Source organism: Oryctolagus cuniculus, chromosome 8 (assembly GCF_964237555.1).
Source record: "Oryctolagus cuniculus chromosome 8, mOryCun1.1, whole genome shotgun sequence".
NCBI lineage: Eukaryota > Metazoa > Chordata > Mammalia > Lagomorpha > Leporidae > Oryctolagus > Oryctolagus cuniculus.
This window is the reverse complement of record NC_091439.1, coordinates 14,350,155-14,377,921: the sequence shown is the minus strand read 5'-3', so window position 1 is coordinate 14,377,921 and position 27,767 is coordinate 14,350,155. Positions and strand designations below refer to the sequence as shown.

The 27,767-nt window shown below is 44.2% G+C and overlaps 1 protein-coding gene across 6 annotated transcripts in view; it reads left to right on the top strand.

Annotated features, from left to right (window-relative positions):
• DCLK2 (doublecortin like kinase 2) overlaps positions 1 to 27,767 on the top strand; it is a 184,034-nt gene that overhangs the window by 139,649 nt on the left and 16,618 nt on the right. For all 6 annotated transcript variants that reach the window (XR_518609.4, XR_001794771.3, XM_002716906.5 and 3 more), the window contains 7 exons: positions 2,687 to 2,759; positions 3,897 to 4,005; positions 5,901 to 5,958; positions 16,523 to 16,642; positions 16,869 to 17,015; positions 25,356 to 25,489; positions 25,874 to 25,951. Coding sequence is in view for 4 of the 6 variants with exons in the window: in XM_002716906.5 (XP_002716952.1) it covers positions 2,687 to 2,759; positions 3,897 to 4,005; positions 5,901 to 5,958; positions 16,523 to 16,642; positions 16,869 to 17,015; positions 25,356 to 25,489; positions 25,874 to 25,951 (719 nt within the window). In the remaining 2 variants the exon portion in view is untranslated. The remainder of the gene's footprint in view (positions 1 to 2,686; positions 2,760 to 3,896; positions 4,006 to 5,900; positions 5,959 to 16,522; positions 16,643 to 16,868; positions 17,016 to 25,355; positions 25,490 to 25,873; positions 25,952 to 27,767) is intronic.

The window sequence follows — 27,767 nt, the reverse complement described above, 5'->3', positions numbered from 1 at the left end:
GCAGCATGTTGCTGTAGGTGTAGCTGCAGAGCAGGGAGGGAGGAAAATCGTCTCTGCCTGACGCCTCTGCTCTGTCCAGCTGGGCTGCAGTAAAACCACTCGCTTCTTGTTTTCATGGATTTTTTTGTTTGTTTTCTTTGTGAAAGTTTCACTTCTAACATGTTTGGATGAGTAATTGGGTAAGTCACTCCTGCTGAGTCTACATAGGTTTACTTTTTTTCTTCCTGCTTGAAGTTAAACACTTTAGAAAAATCCCTTGATTTGGGAGTCTTGAAAGATGTTTTCACCACCATTATTTGCTAAGGAAGCTGTATTTCATGGTGATTGGGTGACCTTTGTCAGGCCTGTGTGGAAGTGGCCTTCCCTGGGACCCCTGCCCTCACCTGCTCCCCCCAGGCCCTTCCTGCTGCAGCCCCAGCAGCCCTGTGAGAATCGGCTTCCAGCACAATTCCAGCACCTGTCCTGTTTCTGGTCTTTCCCTGCTCCTTGTCACCCTTGAATCCCACCATAAGCCAGATCTGCGATCGCTGGGATCTCCAGGGCAGGACTGGGGGTTAGTAAAAAGAAACATTGGAAAAGACACACTGCTTTGTGGAACTCAGTGAGCAGAAGAGTGACCTACCCAGAAAACATAGGCAGTGAGAGTGCCTGCACTTCAGCCCCTCCTCAGAGTTCCCGCTTGGAGTCCTTGAGTTACACAGGACACATCGGCTTATGGTAAACCAGGCCTTAGACTCAAATTAGCTCCATAAAAGGCCTTGTTGGAAGAATGTCACCTGCTTCTGAGACTGTGAGTGAGCAGACCTCAGGAAGGGGGGCGCCCCAGGCAGGGCTGGGACCTGCACAGCTTGCAGTCCCGAGGCTCTGTGCGGTGAGAGGACATAGTTCCTGCCCTGTGCACATCCCAGCCAGCTGTGGCCTGAGGTTGTGGCACTGCCTTGTTCTGGGCTGTGGGTTTTAAACATGCAGGTCAGATGGTCACAGGTCACCTTGCTCATCCCTTTGTTCTGGGGGCAAGCAGTGATCGTCGGGACCTTTCTGTTAATTTTCTAAGATAGAACTTTCCAGAAAAACTGCATTCTTCTTTATTCCAATATGAGTTGGGAAGATATTAACTGATTTTGATACTATTTTCTCTCATTTAGATTTTTGAAAAGATTTATGTGTTAGAAAGGCAGAATGACAGAGTGAGTGAGTGAAAAAGAGATCTTTCATCGCCTGGTTCACTCTACAAATGGCTGCAACAGCCAGGTTCTGGCCAGGTTGAAGCCAGGAGCTGGGAACTCCATTTGGGTCTTCTAAGTAGGCAGCATGGGCCCAAGGACTTGTACTTAATTTCTCAGGTGCATTAGCAGGAAACTGAATCAGAAGTGAAGTAGCTGGGACTTGAACTGGCACTCTGATATGGGTTGCTAGTGTTAGAAGAGATGGTTTAACCCACTGTGTATAATATCAACTCTTATTTTCTTGACTGAAAATCTTCATTCTAGAATTATAGGAGGAGTAGTCTTGGAATTATTTAGCCAAAAATCTTATAGCTCTTTACATTCAACAATTCAAAAACAAGAATGAATAAAAATGAATGAATGAATGAATGAATCAGGATTCATTCATTTCAAGATTCTATGCTAACTGTTTTATGGGGAACTACCAGTAACTAAAACTGAGTTAGCCTATGTGTCAGCCAGTGCCAGGTGATTCTACAGGTATGAACTCATTTTTATTCTCTAGCACATCTCTAACTGGGCAGTAGTGCTATCTCCACTTTTAGTGTAGAAAATTAAGACTTGGAAAGTTTAAGTATCTTTTTTTAGAAACAAAAGTGGGGGATATTATTAGAGTTGATATAATGTGAAACGCATGAGAAAAAGCTATAGGAGACACAACAGAAGGGTCAGTAGGGCCCGGATCATAGCCTGAAAGGCATGCTGAAGATTTTGGTGTTATGAGACACTGGGTTTTTGGATACGAGGGGTGATGTCCTAACTGTGCCGGCAAAAATGCACAGCATGGGAGAGACTGCCAGTGACCAGGAGGCTGCTCACAAGGCTGCAGCAAGCCAAAGGAGGACCTGAACCAGGTGGCTGCGAGTAAGAAAGGGTACAGAGAAACTTGAGATTTTCTTCCAGGCTTTCCTCTAAGTCCCATCTCTGGGGCTTGGTTTTAAATTTTCTTGCAGAGAGCGCTACTGATTCTGCAATTATCTTCAACTTCAGTGGCAAATAAATACAGAAGTAAAATAGGAGAAAAACAAAAAGTTAAATTTCAAAAAATTTTGATTACACTAGTTATCTTTCGTGGTGAGGAAGTAAAAATGATTGAGCTCCTAGGAGCCAGGTGTTTAGCTTGCACCTGTGACGTATCTATAGTTCTAAGCCTCGTTTACCACTCCTAAGTACCAAGTTCAGGCTATGAAACCAGCAAGTCTCCTTTATTTCACTGAAGCCAAGAGTAACACAATTTAAAAAAAAAAAAAAAAAAAAAACCATGATTTTAGTTTTTCTGCTATCTAAGTTAAAAGTTTTGTACCTAAGGGTGAGTATGATGAATTTAGGGAAGAGGTGTGAGGAGAAGGGGATGTGTCCTCTATCTCTGTGTCATTATGTTTTTATATTCTGTGAGCATTTTCTGGATGAGATTTGCAAACGTGTCCTGATGACTAGTGATTGCTGTCCTCTCTCGGCAGATTTCTGCTCATGGCAGATCTTCTTCCAATGTCAATGGTGGACCTGAACTTGCTCGTTGCGTGAGTCCTGAAGGTATTCCATTTCTCTCATAATGGAAATTGTGCTTGTGAACTTGGCTTCTACTCAGAACCTGCTGGTGCTAACTGATGATCTTCCTAACCAGGGATGTAGTCATATCAGCTCTTAGCCCAGTCAGCCCTACTGGATGATGGTGGAGGAGACTTCAGGATGAATAAAAGCTTGCAGTTGTAATTTAGACTGTCACAGTTTCATGTCTTAAACCCAGGATTCCTTTATTTTCCCTTGGAGATCTCACAACTTCTAAATGTATTTGCTTCCTCTCAACTTCTTTTGCTGTTTTCACTTTTAAACTTTATTTTCCTTTTATTTATCTGAAAAGTAGAGACGGAGACAGACAGATGTCTTCTGTCCACTGGTTCACTCCCCAAATGCCTGCAATACCCAGGACTGAGCCAGGCTGCAACCAGGATCTGGTAACTTAATCCAGGTCTCCAACATGGTGATAGTGACACAAGTGCTTGAACCATCATCACCTGCTGCCTCCCAGGGTATTGCATTAGTGAACTCGAACCCAGGCACTCCTAAATGGGTGCCAGGGATCCCAAGCAGCATCTTCACCATTCTGACAAATGCCTGCTCCCTCTCTCTCACATAACAAAAACACGTCTGTTTATTTGCTGTCTGCTGTGTGCTGGGCACTGGGACACATTGTGAAAAGTGGCTTCATCTTAGTGGTTCCCCTAACCCCCAGCATACATCTTGTTGAGTGAGCTTTGAGCCGGGATTAACTTTAATGAGGTATCCTGTCTGGGAAGAATTTCTTAGCAAAAAATCTTAGGGAGAAACGTTGGGAACATTTCTAAGATTAAATCCTCACCACCGATCCCTCTCCTTTTCTTGAGCATTGGCAAAAAAGTCTAGAAGAGTTTTAATTGGAGTTCTTTTAACCCAAGGGTACTTCAATTGATGTTTCAGGGATTGTTAAATTCGTTGATTATGTTGGTTTTTGATTCCAGTCAACAAGGGCAAAAGGAAATTGGTGATTCAGATGTTCTATTCAGGAAATATGCTGAGAGCTTTTCTTTAGGTTTAATATAGATTTAGAAATGAATGCACTGCAAGTTATTATAAATATGTAGAAATCAATACAAATGCTTTCTTTAGACTCTGCATTTATCCTCTTTGCAGGTGTGAATGGAAACAGGTGCTCTGAAACCTCGACTCTTCTTGAGAAATACAAAATTGGGAAAGTCATTGGTGATGGCAATTTTGCCGTAGTCAAGGAGTGTATGGACAGGTGAGTAGATGGTGAGGTCACTCTCTCCTCACCTAGATATACATTTCTCCTTGGAGTTTATTCTTAATGAGCAAAAGGCCTTTCTTGGAAGTCTTTTTCCTCCTTTCTGATAGGGTCTACACTGGGGCCATCTGTTTTGCCAGTCCACAAGCAATTTGGTGGGGAAAAGAGTATGCATGCACATAAAGTATAAAGCTGATTTGTATGCATTTAGGCTGAGAGATAGCCAGGACCTGTCCACGAACCATGGAAGAAGTGGGAAGAATAAGATTGATTTAAAGTAAACTCTGATAATAGTGACCTGTGCCAGGCCCTGTTCCCAGTCTGTACTTGTGTTTTAAATTTTCCCACGAGCATTAGCAGGGAACTGGATGGGACATGAAGCAGCCAGGATTCAAACCAGCACCCATGTGGGATGTAGGCACTGAAGCCAGCAGCTTAACCAACCACGCCACAGTGCCAGCCCTGAGTTAATACTTGAGTATACCAGTAGTCTGGAGGGAGGGCATGCACTCCAAATCAGCCCATGTTTACCTATTCTGGTTCCTTTGTAAGCAGTATGAAGATCAGAAATGACTCAGGTTAGAATCTTCTTGTTTATAGGCCACTCTCTTTCCTGTTCTAAGTGGTAATATCTACTGTTTGTGGAGAATTTTCCAGAAAGTCCTGGAAATTGCAGTGTTTCTATTTTGTTCACATCCCCACTAAAGCGTTAATGCTCCTTATACTGATAACACAGGGTAATGCACAGTTCTCTGCGCCTTTTTTAATTAGCTCTGGGACAGAGCTTGCCACCCAAGTAACAAATTAGGCATCTAAAGTATGATTTCTAAGAACTCATTAGAAACCTCAGGCAGAATCTGAAGTCATTCTTCCAAGAGAGACCTCATCAGTGTGTACCGGGACTGTCTGACTTTTGCAGCCATATGCACTTGAGAGAACGAATGGCTTCTAAGGATACTGTGATGTTCTTTTTTTCAATTTTTTAAATTTATTTTCATTGCATTTGAAAGGCAGATGGAGAGAGCTCTTCCATCCACTGGCTCACTCTCCAAATGTCCACAACAGAAAGGGCTGGGCCAGGCTGAAGCCGGGAAATTGGAACTCCATCCGGGTCTCCCACATGAGTGGCAGAGGATCAAGGGACTTTAGTCCTCACCTGTTGCTGCCCAGAGTTTGCAGCAACAGGAAGCTAGATTAGAAGCAGAGTAGCTGGAGCGGAACCAGGCACTCCAGGATGGGATGTGGGCATCCCAAGCAGTGACTTAACCACTGTGTCACATGCCCGCCCCTCCAGCGTTCTTTACCAAATTGCTTTTCTGTAGTAAAAGATAATTTCATCTGAACATGCCAAAAATAACTTAAAGTGGTAAAAATAATTTCAAGATTCTTGTATCCAAGTAAATGATCTCTGCAGTGCTCAATATGAGCATTTAAAGGTATAAATAACATGGCACCAGGTCCTAGCTGGTTTGGGCTGAGAGATAATGACATTCTGTGGACCTCTCGGTTTTCAGTTGTGGGCTCATGTTGATGTTATGTTGCTATAAAAATGCATTTATCAAAAATTTTTTAATTTGATCCATTTTTCCTAATTCTGAGTCTTAACAGAACTCAAGAGAACTAAGACATTTAAATATGGAAAGAGTATTTCGGAGAAATTTTAAATGTGAATTACTTAGTAATATAATATTATTTGTAAAAAGAGATTAATATACAGGGTGGCTTTGGTGTTTTGATTTGTTCCATTTTGGTTACCTTTCTCCCCTGAGACCTCTCAACTCTGCCTTTGGTGCACAGTAAGAGGGGCCAGGGCTTTCTCCCCGCAGCCTGTGCTGTGGTAGAAATCCAGGGTAATTTGCGTCTGTAACTGGTCTACTCTCATTATTCCCTAGGTCCACTGGAAAGGAGTTTGCCCTAAAGATTATAGACAAAGCCAAGTGCTGCGGCAAGGTATGGTGTCATTAACCGCTTTGTAGGTGAGGCTGACATGAGGTGGTGAGAGGGTTCCTGAGAGGAAGGAGTAGAGAGACCACAGCCTGCCCGGACCACCTGTGATAGCAGGGAAAACAGCCAGGCTTTCTCTTCCTTGCTAATTTTCAGAAATTGTAAAATCCTAAAACCTACAAGCAATTTGGTCTTTGTCCCAGCTACCCAAAGCGAGTGTTCCCTTCTCTATATTTTTTATTTTTTTATTTTTATTTTTTGGACAGGCAGAGTTAGACAGTGAGAGAGAAACAGAGAGAAAGGTCTTCCTTCTGTTAGTTCACCGCCCAAATGGCGGCTACTGCCAGCGCACTATGCCAATCCGAAGGCAGGAGCCAGGTGCCTCCTCCTGGTTTCCCATGCAGGTGCAGGGCCCAAGCACCTGAACCATCCTCCACTGCCTTCCCGGGCCACAGCAGAGAGCTGGACTGGAAGAGGAGCAACCGGGACTAGAACCTGGGGTGCCGTTGCCACAGGCGGAGGATTAGCCTAGTGAGCTGCAGCGCCGGCCGTGTGTTCTCTTCTCCAGAGATGCTTATAGCAAGGCGCAGGCGCACTCCAGGGCACTGTGGGCATGCGTGGCTCTGAGGCTTGACCCCACTTTCCAGTCTCCTGGCTTCACAGAGGCTGGTAGATGACTCGGGATTCGTGGGTCAGAGACAAAAGACTTAGCAGGCAGCATGGACCCACTGTGTGCACTGGTCCGTCTGGCCCCCAAGTCCTGTGGCAGTGATGCAGGGGGCCTGCTGGCTGCTGTACACACAGTAGGATTGTGTCACAGCTGAGGAACCCGTGCTTAGGGAACCCTTAGTCCCTAGGGCACTGCCACAAACCTGCCTACCTTTGCATCGGAGAATATTTTGATTATCCAGACCAGGAAGCAAATTCACCCTTCGTTCTGCTGAGGGGTGATCCTGTCTCTGTGATGCAGCGGTGTTTTCCATACAGACCTCCTTGGAAAGGGTTTGAGAGCACAGCTGAGGCACAGCATGCAGCCACATTGTGAAGAATTGCCTCCTTAGCAACATGAACTGTTTTCTTTTTCTTTAAAAAATTATTTATTTATTTATGTATTTATTTATTTGAAAGTCAGAGTTACACAGAGAAAGAAGGAGAGGCAGAGAGAGAGAAACATCTTCTATCCGCTGATTCACTCCCCAGTTGGCTGCAAAGGCCAGAGCTGTGCCAATCTGAAACCAGGAGCCAGAAGGATTCACTCCCCAGTTGGCTGCAAAGGCCAGAGCTGTGCCAATCTGAAACCAGGAGCCAGAAGCTTCTTCCATGTCTCTCATGAGGGTGCAGGAGCCCAAGCACTTGGGCCATCTTCCACTGCTCTCCCAGGCCATAGCAGAGAGCTGGATCAGAAGTGGAGCTGCTGGGACTCAAACCAGCGCCCATATGGGATGCCAGCACTGCAAGCTGTGACTTTACCTGCTATGCCACAGTGCTGGCCCCAAACTGTTTTCTTCTTTCCCATTCTGAGACTGGGGCTGGGAGAACACCAGCCGATGAAATGCCGCTGGAGTATTGGTGCTTTACGCTTGAAAAAAACGGTGTCTACCAGTAACAACAAATACCTTTGCAGAGCCCTGAGTGATAGTACATCAGTTAGGAGAGCAGCCCTGGGGCTGCCCTGTTTGACACTGCAGCTGCTGGCCACGTCCTGCAGCTGAGCACCTCACATGAGATCAAACTGGAGTGAAATATGCTCTAAGGGTAAGATACACACCAGGCTTTGAAGACAATACTTAAAAAAAAAAAAATTCTCGTTAATATTGTTATATTTGGGCCGGCGCCACGGCTCACTAGGCTAATCCTCCGCCTTGCGGCGCCGGCACACCGGGTTCTAGTCCCGGTCGGGGTGCCAGATTCTGTCCCGGTTGCCCCTCTTCCAGGCCAGCTCTCTGCTGTGGCCCAGGAGTGCAGTGGAGGATGGCCCAAGTGCTTGGGCCCTGCACCCCATGGGAGACCAGGAGAAGCACCTGGCTCCTGCCATCGGATCAGCGCGGTGCGCCGGCTGTAGCGCGCCAGCCGCAGCGGCCATTGGAGGGTGAACCAATGGCAAAGGAAGACCTTCCTCTCTGTCTCTCTCTCACTGTCCACTCTGCCCGTCAAAAAATAAATAAATAAAAATATTGTTATATCTGATTGCTGATGAAATGATGATGTTTTGGATATATTGGGTTAAGTATCTTTTAAGTTAATTTTACCTGCTTTTTACATTTTTAATGTGGCTGTCAGGAAATTGAGAATTACATGTTTGCATCACATTGTATTTGTGTTGGGCAATGCCACTCTAGAAGGAGGTTATATAAAGTTTAGTCCTGGCTGGGCCTCTTTTTGCTGTGTGACCTTGGAAAGATTATTTAACCCCTCTGTGTTTCTGTTTCTTCCTCTAAAGCACGGGTGGAAAATCTTTTTTCTGCCCAAGGGCCACTTAGATATTTATAACAGCATTCAAAGCCGTACAACATGATCAACTTAGAGATTAGCCTGCTATGCATTCACTGAATCTTGAGTCCCACGTGTGGTTGCCTTGTCAGGACCAGACCAAATGATTTCACAGGCCTTAAACAGCTGGCAGGCGTTCCCACCGCGGCTCTGGAACGCGGTCATTTTTAATACCCAAGACAGGGTTATTGTGAAGACCGAATTAAGTCATGGGCACCATGAAGAAAAGGACCAATATATAATAAGAATTCAGCGCACGTGAACTACTATCACTGTTGATGTCAGAGGAGTGTAGAATTTGGAATTAGCTGGCTTTGATATAATAGTAATTTTTAACTTTATGGAACTCCTGAGCTAGTCTTCATTGGACAGCTATAGAATTGTGTGTTTTTGTTTTTGTTTTTGTTTTTGTTTTAAGCAGGAAACAAAGTATTCTGGTGAAGCTTTACAAGTCTTAGTCCCAGGGCAGAAAAACTCGTTACTTTTTTTGTATATTCTGATTATTAAAGAAGCAGAGACTATGCAATATGCTCCCTTTTCTTTGAATACGATTTTCTTTATATTTATTTTTTATTAGTTGATATATAAAATTGTATGTATTTATGGAATTTATATTGAATTTTCTTTAATTCTGTGTGCTTTTGTTTATTTTTCTAACAGTATTACTCATTTTTTCTGACTCTAATTGCCTTTTCCCCATGTGTAAGTAAGTGTTGCTCTTTGTCTGTAGTATGTTTTAAGCAGAAAGTGTTCTAATTTGGGGAGCCAAGTTCTATATGACTATATTAAGACTTGTTTCCAAAAAAAGTAAAAATTGCTACAGTAAGAATATTGTTTATTTGCTTAAAATTTAATTAGCTTTGCATGCAAAAACAATTTGGTACACTCAGTGCTGAGGCAAAGTGGATATACCATTTATAATATTTGGATCTGGTTTTCCCTTGTCATGGAGGGTCACTCTATTTTTATAAATAATGATCATATATTTATATCCGTCCTTGCATTTTGCTTATTTGAGCAACTATTTCCACAGTAAAACTACATAACATTGCAGTTTCAAAACCCAGTTTGTTACAAATTAGTTGATTATTTTCCACTGAATTTTAGTTTTAGGAAAAAAAAAGGTATAGAGAATTTGTTTTGTTTTTAAAGTTTAGGAGTGTATTCAATCACGATGCTGGGATGTTGTCAGTCACCTCTGCATTGTGGGTTACATAGCTTCCATTTGTTACAGAATAGTGTCCCTCCAGGCTTAGAGCTGTAGGAAGTTTGTTACAAGTAGGTTCTCTTTAGTGGCTTGCAAACCAGATTTAAGCATTTTGCAGATAAGGAAGCATAGACTGCGATTAAATAACTTCCCTGAGTCACACAGAGGCACAGCAATGGTTGGGATTGGGGGCTGCTTGGTCTCATGGACTCCGCATAGGCCAATCCAGCAAGCTTCCTCCCCTGTTCAGTTTATTCATTTCTTCTTGTAGTAAGAACCTGGGAGAGTTGTTTATCTGTTTTGCCTTCTCTTTGTTCTTCTGTAATATATATGAGCGTTATTGGATCAATTTATTCATTCACCTAATATTTACCAAGTATATTCTGTATACAAAACACTGTTCTGGGAATTGGATAATTTAATATGACTGTGTTTCTTTTTTTTTTTTTTTTGAGTGAAGTATTATTTTATTCCATTTTGAAGAGTCTTAAAAAATACATTATTTTTTCAAACAAAATGCTTCAAGGGAAAAGAAGAAATTTGAATTGCATCAAATACCTGGCTCTTTTAAAAATAACCTGTTGAATTCCAACAACCAAGAGTCGATGTGAGTTTGTTTGCACAAATCAAGTTGTGCACCTGGGAACAAGTGGACTCAGGTTCTGAAGGTCCATCCAGTGAGTTCTGCTGTAATGATGTTGGCTTGACTCACAGATCAAGGGTTTCACTTTGCTGCAGGCGATGCTCTAGTGTGTCACTGAAGAGCTCTCCAGCATCTCAGGGCTGGGCAGCTGTGGCGGCAGCTCTGTGATGTCAGCAGCAGTGTTCTCTCTCTCTTTTTTTTTTTTTTTCTGCTTCCACATTTTTTTGAAACTTTTATTTAATGAATATAAATTTCCAAAGTACAGGTTATGGATTACAATGGCTTCTCCCACCCCATAACTTCCCTCCCAGCTGCAACCCTCCCCTTTCCCGCTCCCTCTACCCTTCCATTCACATCAAGATTCATTTTCATTTCTCTTATATACAGAAGATCAGTTTAGCATATATTAAGTAAAGATTTCAACAGTTTGCACCCACATAGAAACACAAAGTGAAAAATGCTGTTTGAGTACTAGTTATAGCATTAAATCTCAATGTACAGCATACTAAGGACAGAGATCCTACATGAGGGGTAAGTGCACAGTGACTCCTGTTGTTGACTTAACAATTTGACACTTTTGTTTATGGCATCAGTAATCTCCCTAGGCTCTTGTCATGAGTTTCCAAGGCTATGGAAGCCTTTTGAGTTCACCGACTGATCATATTTAGACAAGGTCATAGTCAAAGTGGAAGTTCTCTCCTCCCTTCAGAGAAAGGTACCTCCTTCTTTGATGACCCATTCTTTCCAATATGACTGTGTTTCAAAACATTTGTAGAAAGATGGAATTAGCATGTAAGTGTTTTGGTTCAAAAAAACTGTTGAAATACATGCTTAGTTCATCCCTAATATGCATTTTTCACGAACTTTTAGGGACTTCTTGAATGCAAGGACTTCAGTGCTTTTTTGCACCAAAATAACCTATCCTTTCATTGTATTTTTCCATTATCTTCTTGAAATGCCCTCATATATAAATTAATATCAGTGAAGGCTGTTATGGAGTTCAGAGGAAACTTTTGGGGGAGATGTGGAGAACCAGTGAACCTGCCACAGAGCAGGAAGTGCTGGCGTGGGACCCAGAGCCCACGGGCAGATTGCAGAACAGCCCGACACATGGCCCAGAGGACAGAGAGCACACTGGCTTCTTCCAAGTCGGGGAGAATGCAAGATCTGCTGTGGGGCCAGATTGATGCAACCTGTTGACAAGACTGTGGTGTTTATAGATTTAAAAATTCTTCCAGTTCTGATACTCACTTTCATCCTAAATAACTATTTATTTCATTCCTGGGCTTTCTGTTAGGTGTTTGGAAGTGGCCCTTCTTTTTCTTCCCGCCTCCATACTTTAGCATTCATCATCAACTTGTTATAGGTCCAGGCAGGACATAAATCCAAAGTGTGAGGTGCTGGTTTGCTGAGGCTGTTGGAATGTATATCCTCAAACCTGGTGGCTTAATTCTGTCACAGTTCTGGAGGCCAGGAGTCATAAATCTTGCTCCCTCTGGGACGACGGGGAGAGTTCGTGGTCTCCAAACAGCCTCTGTGACTGGCTGTCTTCTTGGGCTTGGGGCCACGTCAGGGCAGCCTCGTCTCTATCTTCATATCGCTTTCTCTTCTGTGTGTTCTCTCTTCTTACCTCTGTGCCAAGTCTCCCTCTATCTTTTTCTTATAAAAATACTTGTGATGGCAGACAGTGCAGGGTTATTTCTACATTGCAAGATCCTTAGTCCTATCTGCAAAACCCTTTTTCCAGATAAGGTAGTATTTACAAGCTCCCTGGATTAGAACTTGGTATCTTTGGGTGGCCAGTCAGACTACTACATTCATGCAGCACACTAATCATTTACAGTGATTGAAACAACTTTATCTCTTACTGTATTGTCCTCTGCATTATTTTCTTAATTTATTTGAGAGGTTGGGGGGAAGTGGGGAAGCAAGCCAAACAGGTGCTCAGGGAACTCCCATCTGCTAGTTCAGTCCCCCAAATGCCTGCAACAGCCAGGGCTCAGCCAGGCTGAAGCGGGGAACTGGGAACTCCAACTAGGTCTCCTTTGTGGGTGGCAGAAACACAACTACTTGAGCCACACCTGCTGTCTCGCAGGGTTAGGATTAGCAGGAAGCTGGTGTGAGGTTGGAACTGAGCATTGAACTCAGGTACTCCGAGAGGGTTGCAGTGTCTTTAACCGCTAGGCTAAATGCCTACCCTTGTCCTCAGCAGTATTGACAAAGCAGCCTAGATGCCAACTGGAGACTACTCGTGGGGAAGAGCAATACATGATGTGTGTTTTCATTCTCAGGGACACTTGAGTACCTGCTATGTGTTACTAACTAAGCTCTTGGGTAGAAGTGCGGTAAACAAAACCCTCCACAAGCTCTCAGTTCCAGAGGGCTATGAATGGACCAGCACACAAATTCTTAAGAGAGTAGGGCCAGAGCTGTGATCATCGCAAGCACTGGGGTGGTGTGAGCACACAAGAGGGACACTTAACCCGGGCTTGGGTGGCAGGAAGACTACTGAGAGGAGGTGAAATACATGCTGGTCCTGAGCTGGCGCCACGGCTCACTAGGCTAATCCTCCACCTTGCGGCGCCGGCACACCGGGTTCTAGTCCCGGTCGGGGCGCCGGATTCTGTCCCGGTTGCCCCTCTTCCAGGCCAGCTCTCTGCTGTGGCCTGGGAGTGCAGTGGAGGATGGCCCAAGTGCTTGGGCCCTGCACCCTATGGGAGACCAGGAAAAGCACCTGGCTCCTGGCTCCTGCCATTGGATCAGCGCGGTGCGCCAGCCGTGGCGGCCATTGGAGGGTGAACCAACGGCAAAAGGAAGACCTTTCTCTCTGTCTCTCTCTCTCACTGTCCACTCTGCCTGTCAAAAAAAGAAAAAAAAAAAAAAAGGAAAAGAAATACATGCTGGTCCTGAGGAATGAGTAGGACTTTACCAAGAAGTGGTAAAGGATGTCCCAGATGGGGGAAATGACCTGTGCAAATGCCCAGAAATCTCAGGGAGAAATTGGCAAGGACAGAGAACAGTAAATGCATAGACCTAGAGGCTACTGAGAAGCCTGAGGGACCAGGGACGGTGATGGATTGGGGGAATTGGAGGATGAAGTAAGGAGGAATCCCGGTGGAATTCCCATTTCTGCTTTGGGCACCCAGGTTTGTTCAGTGAGAAGGTAAGGCTGGTGTGGCTGGGAGAAATGGAGACCGGATGATCGGTTCAGTTTGGGAGAGAGGTGACCCCTGAATCTGTTGCTGGGATCACTGTCTCTCTTTGTACGTTAAAACTCACCATGGCCAGGGATAAGGAGTCAGCAGCTCTCTTTGTCATTTACCCTTACACAGATCCATGGAACACTGCCAAGGACTGATTCATATGTAAATTGTTTGGAGTTAGAATTTGTGAATCACTTAACATAAATAATGGTAGAGGATTGAATAATCTAAGTTCAGAATTGCTCGAGATATTCATATTACCTTTAGAAATATTCTGGAAAATCTAGAGAATATTTTTGCAGATTAGAAGGAAAGACTACATATGGATTTCATAAGAAATAGAAATATACCACTTAAAGGTTTTTATGCAGTACTTTGGCTATGCTCCTGGTGATGTTAGTTTAAAAAGAGGATTGTTTTAAAAGGGGATTGTTCCTTCATAGACAATTTCCAGAGATAGAAAGAGGCTGGGAAACAAAGAGAGCTCCCACATCCCAACAAAAACATCATCTCTGTCTTGGAGATTCCTGGGCTAACCATTTTCAAGTAGAAGACAGGTGGCTGAGATGGTACACAGTGGTGGAGACAGTGTTGCTGCAATATTTGCTTGATATTTGAAATGTGACACTGCCAGTGGTCCTGGGAGAAGTTCCACAGCATATCCCCCAGAAGAGTTTCTGTTGTATGTTTTATTGAAAAGGATAATAATTTCAGAAGGTGTAGTCCTATGTGATAGTCATCTTATTTTAATTCCAATTTGAGAGAGCTTCTGGGGGCACTGGTGATAGGGATTATTTTACATGTTTTTCTCCAAGTTAGCATCACAGACAGAGCCTCTGAAAACAGGAAAATCTATAGAGTCTTCCAACTTTGGAGAAAATGAGGAGTGGGTGGAGAATTGAAGGGGTAGATCCATTTCATGGTAACATAAAAAACCTGATTTATGACCGTGGTAGTAATAACCATTGTCTTTGCTTCACATAGAGTGAGATAAATTCATTTGCGTGCTTTTATGTGTTCACAGAAATATATCTAACTCTGCCTTTAGTATGATTAAGGACATGCTTGGCACAAATCATCCAAAAGCTTGAGAATGTGTGAATAGATAGGGACACTTGCCAAGCCTTCCTTTTGTGTGACCACAAGGGTTGGCTGTGAGCTGCTTCCCAAGGGAGAGAGCAGGGTGCTGCCTGCTGCTTTGTGCTACTGCTCCGTCACTTGGGCAGATGGGACTTGGAAACAGGCAAGAGGCCCTGTTTCTGACTTGCAGCTGTGGTTTGTTAGGGCCTGAGACCCTCTGTTCTTTCAGGAGATCTGGAAGTGTTTGAAGAGTCCAGAGCCAGTCAGAGACATCACTACCCTAAAAAGAAGCGTAGACTCACCTCTTTGCACAAAGCCCTGTCTGCTTATTGCTCCCCAACTCGGCATGCTGCTGCTGCTTGTTTTAAGGAGTTAAATATTTCTAGCTTTCCAGCTATCATGTTTATTCTGAAAAATTCCAGCTTCACTCTTGCTGAAATACAACCCCTTTGAAAGGCGATGTATGTAGAACCCAGAGTACAGGTTTGGGTGTCAGCAACCTGCATTTACATCCCTACCTCCAAGGACTGTTCTAAGGAGAAAGTGCTAAAATATTACACAAGGGTCTTGTGCAGTGTGCTTGCCACTGACCAGTAGTGAATCCCTTCCTGGTAAATGTTGCTTCCTTTCTTTCCCTTGCTTCAGTTAAGCATTTGCCAACACTGATTGAGTAGAGAAAATGCAGTGCAATCAGCACTCAAGACATACAACTCGCCATGTGCACGAGCCTACAGACTTTCTCTGCATGCTATTTATTCATTTGTTATAACTTATTCCTCCCATTATTGTCAAAAAGGATTTGACATGACTTAGAATATAAATACTCATACTCATGGATGCATGAAGATAAGACAGAACCATAAAAGGCATACTGAATTAGGGATAAGACAATTATTTTATTACTGCAATGGGACAGTAAATCAAGCTCAGAAAGTGATGATAGCAAAAGCCAAAAGGGCTATTTGAGGGATCCAAGCACATCTATCTATGTGGATTTGTACATATATGCATATTTAGGTGGCAAGTATTCTCTTAAGTGGTAGGTTTTATATTACAGCTAAACTGTTAAATACCTAGAATGTGCAAGAGGTCAGTCAGTAGATTTTGCAGTGTTCTCTAAATGCAGACTAATTTGTTATTAAAGTAATTGAGGATCAACAAATTGGCTACAGAGAGGTTTCCATGTCTCATTTGAACTAGAGCAGTCATCATTTATGGCCCATGGATTGCTGTATGGAAAATAAGTCCTCAATGCTGTGAGAGGACACTTTGCTGCAGTGCTGATCCCAACTGCATCGCTCGAGGGGACTGATAGGTGGTGCTTTCTCAGAGGAGAAGTTATTATCCTTAAAGTGAGAACAGTGATCCCCCAACACAGTAAGTTTCCAGATTTCTGAGATAGAAGATGATAAGGAACACCCATCTGGTGAATGATTTTATATCCAATCATAGAGAAAGAAAGTTTCCATTTTATAGCTTTCAACATGAAATTCAAATTCACTGGTAAAGATTTAAAAACTGAAAGTTTTAATGATAGAAGTTGTATGATATGCATGGAAAATTTTATTATGTATCTAGCCTTTATTTCTGAGTGTATGCTGAACTGAACAAGCATTCTGGCAGAATTAACTGGCATGTGCCATGTGTCTGTGCTTCTACAGCACCACAGCCTGCGAGGGTACTGGGAGTAGTGATGAGATAGGTGGCGTGTTTTAGGTGCCATGACAGCACCACTGGGCCCTTTGGGGGAATGTTCCAAAGTCTGACAGTGGCCATGAGACGTCCACCCGACCTGCTGTCTCTATGGCAACCGCCTCTATGAGCCAAGAGAGATGGCGTCCCTTAAGCATTGGATCTGCAGACTGTGTTTATCTTGTAGTCCTCCAGTCTGTAGAGCACAGGACAATCTGTGGTTTCTGATTCCCTCTCTACTCCTTTATTTTACAGGAACATCTGATTGAGAACGAGGTGTCAATTCTGCGCCGTGTGAAACACCCCAATATCATCATGCTGGTGGAAGAGATGGAAACGGCAACTGAGCTGTTCCTGGTGATGGAATTGGTGAAAGTAAGAGGGTGGAGGGATTTACTGGTGCCCAATCCCAAGATGTAATAATCCTGGATATTGTATAACCAGAAAAATGCTTTTCTGCCTTGTAATTTTATCTATAATCATCAACTTTAGCAGCACACATGTCATCTTCTTCATGTCCGCCAAGCCAATGAGTCATCATTCTCACCTTCACAGCACTGGACTGTTGGTGTGTTGATAGGCTCCGTTTGGTATCCTTTAGGGCGGAGATCTCTTTGATGCAATTACTTCTTCAACCAAGTACACCGAGAGAGACGGCAGCGCCATGGTGTACAACCTGGCCAACGCCCTCAGGTATCTCCACGGCCTCAGCATTGTGCACAGAGACATCAAGCCAGAAAACCTCTTGGTACGTCACCTCTGCTTTTCCTGTTCCACTTCCTGCCTCCCTCTCTATAAAATGATCAAAGCTAGATACAAACTGTGACATTTTATAGTTGTATCAATCCTGCAGTAAGAGATTTAAAATTTAGAAAGCCATTAAGATTCAAGTCAATGATAATAAAATGCTAATGGATTTCTTGAATTCATCTACATTTACTGTTTACCAGATGTTAGAAAATATATTTTAGTTTGTGTTTTAATTGATGGCATTGACTGAGCAAAGATGAGCTGGAAAATTATTTTATGGGGCAAAAAATTCTGAAGAATAAATTGGAGAGAGAACTACTGGATTGTAGGAGACAGAAGTAGAACATGAGGGTTCATTTATGTGTGGGGCAGAATTTTGGAAATAGTCTAGTTCATTCTTCTAAGCTTTACAGATATGGAAATGGAGATGGAAAGATGCTCATCTTTTTTTATAAAAGATTTATTATATTTATTTGAATGACAGAGTTACAGAGAGAGGTAGAGACAGAGAGAGAGGTCTTCCATCTGATGGTTCACTCCCCAGATGGCCGGAACTGCTCCGCTCAGAAGCCAGGAGCCAGAAGCTTCCTCTGGGTCTCCCACGCAGGTGCAGGGTCCCGAGCACTTGGGCCATCTTCCACTGCCGCCCATGCCACAGCAGAGAGCTGGACTGGAAGAGGGGCAGCTGGGACTAGAACCGGTGCCCATATGGGATGCCAGCACTTCAGGCCAGGGCCTTAACCCGCTGTGCCACAGCACCGGCCCCAAGATGCTAATCTTTGTTGAGTATAAGGCTCATTTATTCTGTTGTTCTACAGAAGAAGAAACCTTTTTGGTGATGGCACTCAGAGACCTTTGTAATCTCATTCCAGCTTCCTGTCAGCACCCTTCCTTACACAGCATGTCACTCACCTGCGTGCCATGTTTAACTCACCCTCCTGGTGAGCCTTCATAACTAGACACAGCTAGTTAACGGAAGCCAACCCCTGTGACTATGCAGTAGAGGAATTTTAGAAAAGCTGGTTGGGGAGTTTTGCATGCACAGACACTCTAAACACACACACGAGACAGTTGGCTTCTCTATTTGCATCTTTCAGGGTTGGGTGCCATCTTAATGACTTCTTGGGAGGTGAGCTTGTCACTACCCATCCTCGTAGTTAAGACTTGACTTTATTAACAGCCTTTCACCTCCATTGCTTCTGTCTCTTCTGGTCTTCATTTGCAGTGACCTGTCTCCCAACAATGTGAAAAACTTACTCGTTCTATAAGCCATTAAGCACGAGTTAGGTCTTCTTTGACATCACCCAGATTCTCTGGGCCGAGTTCTGTCACAGCCTTCTCTGGTTTCTGCTATGCTTGCCGTAGTGTTTTGAATTCGTCATTGACTTGTCTAGGTCCTCCTTTAGGTCATAAATACCACAGCAGGGTAAGGTTCATGTCTCAATTGTCTGTATCTTCAATGCCTTGGACAGTGCCAGGTAAGCAATATATGGAGTGTGCAGATATACGGAGTCAGTGCTTGGCAGTTGACACTGACAGTCACTCGGCTAGCTAGCAGCTGGCACTCAAACTTAAGTCTTTGCAGCCTACTTTGTGCTTGTACTACATAAGTAATCACTGAATGGAAGGTTCCTTCCAAAGTTCATGGAAAATGTGTAGTGTGAAGAAACTAGGCATAGATTTCAAATGATTTACACCAAAAGAGACTTCTCTTTTAATTCCATTTTTTATGAGCTTTTTGAAGTATCCTCATATGCATCAGAGTACAGGCTTTTGAGGCCATCCCAGGGACCTTTTTTTTTTTTTTTTTCTGATCCAGAGTGTGTGTTTTTCCTTTTTGGTAACATCATGTGAGGATTTCTGGGTGTCTACTTAAAAGTTTTGAACTTTTTTTTTTAGTATGTCCTGTCTTAAAGAATTATACAAATTGAACCTCCCTAATCCCCAAATCCAAAATCCAATATACTCCAAAATCCTACACTTTTTGATCACTGAAATGACATCACAAGTGCAAAATTCCATGCCGTGAACCTTTGCTTCATGTACAAAATTATTAGAAATACTTTTATTAAAAATTACTCTCAGGTCATATGTATATGAAATATAAATGAATATCATATTTAGATATCTCATCTGTGACATCTCATATGTATATTAAAAATATTCCAAAATCCCAAAATATGCAAACACTTATGGTCCTGAGCATTTTTGGTGAGGAGTTCTCAACCTGCATTTCAATTCTGTAAATTCCTGTTAGAAAAATCTCTCTTCTCTGGACACAGAAAGGAGAGCTGTTTTATGAACTCCAAAGAGGAGTGGAGACAGAGTCGTAAAGCAGCCTCAGGATGAAAGGAGGGCTATGCACAGCCTTCCTACCTCAAAGAGCCTCTCATCCATCGTGACCGTGCAGAGGTCGCAGGCTCCTGCTGCATCCGAGTTTGGCCAGGGCTTTCTCCAGGTGCCCCCTTAACTCCTTGCTCTCCACAGCCCACCTCACCCCTATAGCTCAAGTTGCTGATATTCTCTGTGAATGTAGGTGTCACAAGGTTACTCTGCAGTCAGCCTCTCCTGCAGCTCTGATTGTCAAAGACCCAGCCCAGAGGAAGACTGAAGCATGAGTGACCGTCACTGTCAACCAGGATGGGTCCATTTCGCCCCTCTCACCTCCCATTTCTTCTCTTTTCCGCTTACGGTTTTTTAACGTGTGTGAATTCTCCTTGGAGTCGGACACCTCCTCCTTTTCTCTTGCCCAAGTCAAGGGTGGATAACATGGCAGGGCTTGACATCTCCAACACTGCATGTTGTAGGATATAGCTAGGGAGTCGGAATTAGGTTCCCTGCCCAGGATGAGCGTTCTCCTGTTCTCCTAAACCTGCCCCCATGCCGTTCTGCAACGCAAAGTTGGGGAGCAGGAAGATGGTGATGAAACTGAGACCTGCACGGGGATAGTGTGTGAGGTAGAAAGGCCAGGGGGCCAGGCCTCAGAAGCAGCTTAGCCGCACTTAGCTAAGTACCGTGTGTGCCCTTGAAAATGTAGCAAGGTCACTCAGTTTCTAGATTGAGAAGTGCCTGCAGGTTGGAATTGGCCTAAAAAGTAAACACCCAGAGGGTCTGTCGGCCTCCTCCTGTCCAAAGAACTGATTCAGTTTTTACACAGCAGTGTTCAGACATCTGATTTGCATCCCCTTGTCTGGTCGCAGGGTCATAACTTAAAGCGCTGCCAGTGGAGATGGATGGGTGGCCGTGTCAGGGAGCACGGGGTGGCCGTTAATGCCGTGAGTTACAGCCTGGTGGTGCCCTGTCAGAGACCAGTGATAAATTCAGCTCTGCCCAGAGTTCTGGGGACAGGGGAGAGAGGAGGGTTGGTTTCTCATATTTGAAGTCCTTCTAAATCATTATGTTGACATTTTATTTAGAGAACATGCAGTGTTCACTTGGTGTGGGGGGTGCATTCCTCACATTTCTTATTTTTGCCTTCTGAGAGCCGCTTGGACAGAAGCATCACTCAGCTTGTGAGGGGTGGGCATTTGCGCACTGCAGGGCTGGAGCAGGCGCCTTGTGACTGTTTACATCCAGTCAGAGCTCTGTAAAAGCGCGGGCTCCAACAGCTGTGGATCAGAGACAGCATCTACTGCAGGAGCCTTCCCAGGGCTCTTCCTGGGAACTGGGGTTTGGGGAACATCAGTTTCCATCTCTCTTCCTGCTGTCTGGTGGGGTGACTGCAAACATCCATGGAGATGGTAGGGGATAGAATATTGGAGTCTGCAAATTCCCCCCGACTGTCTGTTACTAGGGAGGGCCACACTCCGCGGAGAGGCGGAGAGCCTCTGACATTCCTAATCATTTATTAACTTTTAGAAAAATCGGTTGATTAAAGCAGTGCCATGTGTGTAGCTCCACCCGTATACATACACAGTTTTCCCTGAGATTTGGAGGTTTTCTCATATTGTCTTTTACACGTTTTTTTTTTTTTTTGAAAGATTTACTTATTTATTTGAAAGAGTTACACAAAGAGAAAAGGAGACACAAAGAGTGAGAGAGGTCTTCCATCCTCTGGTTCACTCTCCAATTGGCCGGAATTGCCGGAGCTGCACTGATCTGAAGTCAGGAGCCAGGAGCTGCTTCTGGGTCTCCCACATGGGTGCAGGGGCCCAAGGACTTGGGCCATCTTCCACTGCTTTCCCAGGCCATAGCAAAGAGCTGGAGAGGAAGTGGAGCAACCGAGACTCGAACTGGCACCCATTTGGGATGCTTGCACTGGAGGCAGCGCCACAGCACCGGCCCCTGTCTTTTACACATTTGCTTCTGTGTCTGGCTAGCCCTGGGGAGAGATGAGTCAGATAAAGTACTGTTGTTTCAGGCCAGCCTGCCCCTTGTGACACTTCCCTTTTGATGATCCCTTTTGATGATTTGCCAAGAAGTACCACATACCCAGAAATAACTCGGTGACTTTAGACTGTGGAGTCCCTTTCTCTTAATGCTTCTGCATCTGACTGTGAATTCTTTAGAGGGGATGTGAAACACAGGGCTTCTGGGTATGGACAATCCCTCATACCCCAGGAGTCTCTAAATTGGGTGCTTAAAATAAACACTATTTTTCAAAAATTATATCCAGTGAATATATTTTAAAGTTGTGAAAACAAAATACCAGTGTCATTAATAAGTCTTTTTTGAATCTCGTGAAACAGACATCTAGAGAATTGTGCTTCAGATATTGTTATTGTTGTAATTACTTGGGGAGTTTCTAACGTCTAGGTTTTAGTAAATGCATCATAAATTCTAATTTTATCCAGTTACTCTTGATGATGTTTACATTAAACGTAATGGATGAAGAGTTGTCCTGAGACCATGGCCTGACTAAGAATGTGGATTCTGTTCCCCCAGATGACATCACTGATAGCGCTGGTTAAATTTCTGCTGATTTATGCACTACTCAGAATTGTAAATGTTTGTGAGGCCATGAAATCTTCACCATCGCTCCTTCAACACTTTAATTTTTTTAGATGTATTTATTTATATGAAAAGCAGAGTGACAGGGAGGGGAGGAGAGGATGAAGGAGAGAGGAAGAGAAGGAGAGGGGAGAGAGGAGATCTGTCTGTGGGGTCACTCCCCAAATGGCCACAACAGCCAGGCCTGTGCTGGGCTGAGGCCACGAGCCTAGAACTTCATCTGAGTCTCCCACATGGGTGGCAGAAACTCAAGTACGTGGCCATCTTCCAATGCTTCCCAGGTGTGTTAGCAAGGAACTGCTTTGGAAGTGGAGCAGCTGAGACCCAAACTGCTGCTGCAGTATGGAATGTGGGGTCCCACACCAGCCCCACTCCTGTGACATTTTCATGTCATGAAGATGTGTTCTGGGTATATGTGCAGAGTACATAAGCCTAAAAGAAGTTATGAAAATACCAAGATGAAAAATTACCTTGTTAAACAGACAAGAACATCACCGGTAAGGGATGTATTTCATGCCATTCTTTTTTAAATGCTGTAAACTTGGGGAATGATTGGCGTGGGGAGCCCTGAGGGTCCGGATACATTTTAGTGATGACTGTGTAACCCTCTGCCCAGTCTGGTGTCAGACTGATGGATCATGCTGTTCACATGCTTATCTTGAGCAAACATTGTTTTCTAAATTTTTCTCCTCCTCAGTAGTTGAGATGAAAATCTGGTTCATTTCATAGTAAAATATGAGAAAAAGAAAACTAAATATGCTTAAGGTATAAAAATAGTGAAAGACATTATATGAGTATATTTTAAGTCTCTACAGTTACTTTTATCAGAAATGTAGTGCTTTCGAAGCAGCCAGCCAAGAGACAGATAGACTGTACAAGCAAGTTAGGATTGGAGTCAAATCCAGATGATGCTAGCATATATGCTGGTTGTTTCCAACCCTATCCATTTATGATCAGCTATGTCCTGTAGGGCAGTGGTGGGGAACGTCCAGCATCCAGAAAATCATCTGGTCTGGCCCTGCCAACCATAGGCAGGACTCAACATTCAATCATTTGAATTAAGTTGATCATTTTGTATGGCCCACCAGTGAGGTTATGAATATCCACATGGCTCTTGGCAGAGAAAAGATTCTCACCACTACTGTGGGAAGAGTTTGCTTATATGTAAATTTAGCTTTCACTAATTATGGAACCAATACATGTTTATTGTAAACATTTTGGAAACTGAAAAGTAAAAAGAAGAAAATAAGTGATTTATAAATGGTACCACCTAGAGATCAACTTTTTAACATTTTGGTATTATATTTTCTGTGTAATTTTTTACATTAGATAATAGATTATTTTTTACTTTAAATAATAGAGTATTTCCCATATGATGATTATTTATTCGAAAAGCACTTTTTGGCAGCTGTGTAATATTTTATTATAGAGATGTGCCGTGATTTAGTAACTGCCCTATTAGCCATATGTTGTATCCGGTCTGAAAAAAAACAAAGATAAATTCTGAGATTGACATCTCATATATAACCTCTGGGTCCATCTCTATTCTCTTTCAGTAGATTACTAGAAGTGTTATGAAGATGTTAAGAAATTTGATACATATTGCTTAAATTCTTCCTAGAAAGGTTCTTTGGTTTAAGCATAAATATTCACATCTTCATCAGCGTTTTAAATCCATTTCCAGTATTAAAATTATCTAATCAACCACTCGTTCCAGAAAAGAGAAGGAGTATTTGTCCCTGTTTTTTGGCTCTGTCTCATTTGACCAAGCTTTACAGCATTTGAAAAATACAACATGAAATACATCCCTTACCTGGGATGCCTCATCTGTTTAATAATATCATTTTTCTTCTTAGTATTTTTATAACTTCTAGGCTTATAAGCTCTGTACACATACCCAGCACACTTCTTCATGACTTCAAAGTGTCACGGGGTGGGGCAGGCATTGTGGGGTAGCTGGTTAAGCCGCTGCTGAGGACACCCACATCCCATATCACAGTGACGGCTTCTGATCCAGCCCCCTGACTAATGTGCCTGGGAGGCGGCAGAAGATGACTCAAGTGCTTGAATTCTGCCTCCCGTGTGGGAGCCTCAGATAGAATTCCTGGCTCCTGGCTTCCCTCTGCCTATTCCCTCAGCCCCACCTGCTGTGGCCATCTGGGGAATGACCCTGTGGATAGAAGATTCATTCATTCCCCCTCCCCCTCCCCCTCCCCCTCTCTCTCTCCCCCTCTCCCTCCTCCCTCTCTCCTTCTCTCCTCCTCTCCCTCTCTCCCTCTCTCCCTCTCCCCCTCTTCCCCTCTCTCCCTCTCCCTCCTCCCTCTCTCCTTCTCTCCTTCTCTCCCTCTCTCCCTCTCCCCCTCTTCCCCTCTCTCCCTCTCCCTCCTCCCTCTCTCCTTCTCTCCCTCTCTCCCTCTCCCCCTCTTCCCCTCTCTCCCTCTCTCCCTCCTCCCTCTCTCCTTCTCTCCTTCTCTCCCTCTCTCCCTCTTCCCCTCTTCCCCTCTTCCCCTCCCCCTCCCCCTCCCCCTCCCCTCTCTCCTTCTCTCCTTCTCTCCTTCTCTCCCTCTCTCCCTCTCTCCCTCTCTCCCTCTCTCCCTCTCTCCCTCTCTCCCTCTCTCCCTCTCTCCCTCTCTCCCTCTCTTCCTCTCCCCCTCTCCCCCTCTCCCCCTCTCCCTCTCTCTCTCCCCCTCTCCCCACTCCCACATCCCCCCTCACTCTGCCTTTTAAATAAACAGATTTTTAAAAAATAGTGCTGCAGGAGTGTGGCGAGGATTTCAAGGCCCTCGCAGACAGTTCTGAGTAGCCCAGAGCCATCCCATGTCAGAGATGAAGACGCTTGCTCAGGGGGCTTAAAGGACTTTCACAGGCCACACAGCCAGGAAATGAGTAGAGTTGTTTTCAAGTTCAGGCTGCTAGATCTCAAAGTTCTTTTTCTTCCTGAACTTTCAAGATTCTCCTCATTTGATATTTGTATTTCACCATTAACTGTCCAGAAAACAAGGCTGCCATCCCCACTCCTAATTTCATTTTCTCATGGGCACTGAGTAAAGACCATTTCTTGGACTCCTGAGTACCTCGCACACAGTGAATGCTAAGTTACAGTCAGTTTCCTGCCACCTGCACCCTCACCTGCTGTGGAAGCAAGCACCTGTGTCCATTGTATTCCTGGGTAAGGTGCTTTCTGCAAAGATGGAAAATAGATCTTTTCCAAATTTCACACAATTTTGCAAAATCTCTGAAGAGAAAAATAAACACTTTAAAGCAGCAAATAGAAATCATGAGTTCCTGAGTTTGTTAGTAAATATGTCTCTCTCTGCCTAATTCCAAGGGCCCTCCTGTATTCACTGAGAAAAAACAACCTGTGCTTTTCCTCTGGTCTCTGTCTCAGGTGTGTGAGTATCCTGATGGAACCAAGTCTTTGAAGCTGGGCGACTTTGGGCTGGCCACTGTGGTGGAAGGCCCTTTGTACACAGTCTGTGGCACACCAACCTACGTGGCTCCAGAAATCATTGCTGAAACTGGGTGAGAGTCCTGGAGATGTTGGCTAGTGCTTTTAACTGCGGTAGGGAAAGGTATATTCTTGTGGCTATGCTGCGATGGTAGAGGGGAGGAGGAGCAGAGAGACCGGTGGCCACACAGGACTTCTACCCAGCAAGTAGCGTCTGTGCTTACATAAGCAAGAGCCCTGGCCCTGGGCTTTGGGCCCAAGGATGGTCTTGGAAATGTAAAATCACTAATGCTGTGGTTAGGTTGAGCGAAAAATAGATGAATTTGTCCAGAGGATAGTGAAATGAACAATTTTACACCAGCAATATCCCTTGTCCTAGCAGGTAATGCTGCAGTAAGGTGGAAGGTTCTTGGAAGTTGTATAAATGCTCCTGTCCCGCCCCTACTTTTGTTTTCCAGCTATGGCCTGAAGGTGGACATTTGGGCAGCCGGCGTGATCACCTACATACTTCTCTGTGGGTTCCCGCCATTCCGAAGGTCAGTGCCGTGGAGTCACTGTGTTTGAATTGTAAGTTCTCTCCTGTGGGCCCGGAAGCACACACTTCACTCCTGGCAGTCAGGACCAGGAAATGGTCAGTATAAAAAATGTCACTTAGAATTTACACAAGGGCACACTTCTTTTTTTATCTAAGAATGTCCAAATGTACATTCATTCATCGAGGCATTGACACTGTGTATGGTCCTCAGCGTTTCTTTCATAAAATAGACCTGTAACACTTGGCTCAATTTCCAGCTTCTAGCTTTTCAAACAAGAGTAAGATTTAGGGCCCGGCATTGTGGTTTAGTGGATAGAGCCACTGTTTGCAATGCTGACATCCCATTTGGGCTATGGTCCCAGCTGCTCCACTTCTAATCCAGCTCCCTGCTGATGTGTCTGGGAAAGCAGCAGAAGACGGCCCAAGTACCTGGGCTCCTGTACTCCCGTGGGAGACCTGGACGAAGCTCCTGGCTTCAGCCTGGCCCCAGCTATAGCAGCGATTTGGGGAGTGAACCACTGAGTAGAAGATCTTTCTTTCTCTCCCTCACCCCCGTGTATATATGTGTGTGTGTGTGTAACTCTGCTTTTTTAAAAAAAGATTTTCTTAAAAAAATTAATTGATTTGAAAGGCAGAGTTACAGGGAGGCAGAGAGAGAGAGAAGTCTTCCATCCACTGATTCCCTCCCTAAATGGTTGCAACAGCCAAAGCTAGGCCAATCCAAAGCCAGGAGCCAGGGGCTTCTTCCAGGTCTCCCATGCAGGTACAGGGGCCCAAGGACTTGGGCCATCTTCCACTGCTTTTCCAGGCCATAGCAGAGAGCTGGATCGAAAGTGGTGCTGCTGGGACTCGAATTGGCATCCATATGGCACTGCTGGCAGCAGCTTTACCCACTATGCCACAGTGCCAACCCCTATAACACTGCTTTTCAAATAAATGAATAACTTTTTTTCTTTAAGATTTAAAGATCCGTGTGAAACGATGTGAATCTTTCCAGGTGTACTTTTTTTCGGTGTCTGATACTTGTCTCCCTGGCTTGATGTGACTGCAGATTATTATTGTCATCATTATTATTATTGTCATCATTATTATTATTGTTATTTAAGAGGCAGAGAGAAGGAGAGAAGACTCACATCTGCTGGTTTAGTCCTCTAATGCATGAAGTGGCCAGGTGAGCTAGGGAACTGGAAACTCCATCCAGGCCTCCTGCATGGTTGGCTAAAACCCAGTTACTTGAGCCGTCACTGATGCCTCCCAAGTCTACATGAGCAGGGAGCTGGAGTCAGGAGCTAGAGCCACAGTTGGAGCCCAGGCACCCCAATGTGACACTAGGCTAACTAGGCCTATCCCTAAGAGCACTTATTTAAACAATTCATAGGAACACAAGCTCTTTCTACATTCATTTTATCAGCGCACATAATACTTAATGAGGAAGTAGAATTACAAACACTTTTGGCACACGCAGGCCTGGGTAAGACCTGGGTACACTTTAAATGGGGGTTTGGGAGATGCAATGCAGACAGTAGTTATGGTGTTTGGAACACCTACCAGTGTGGGCCCCAGCCTGCCTCCCAGTGTGGACCCCGAGGGGAGTGACGCCCTCAGTCGTGGCCTTCCGTGTGATCAGTTTCATCTCTTCCTCTGGAGCAGACGAAAGGCTGTGAAGCAGCAGTGAGGGTGAGGATGCAGGTGTGATGTTCTGAGTTCTGCTGAGCTCTCTTGACGTTTTAATGCCGTTTTGTGTTCCTCTTCCAGCTATTTGTGGAAAAGCTGTTGTTTCCCAGGCACTATTTTGAGGGCCAGGAATAAAGTGGTGA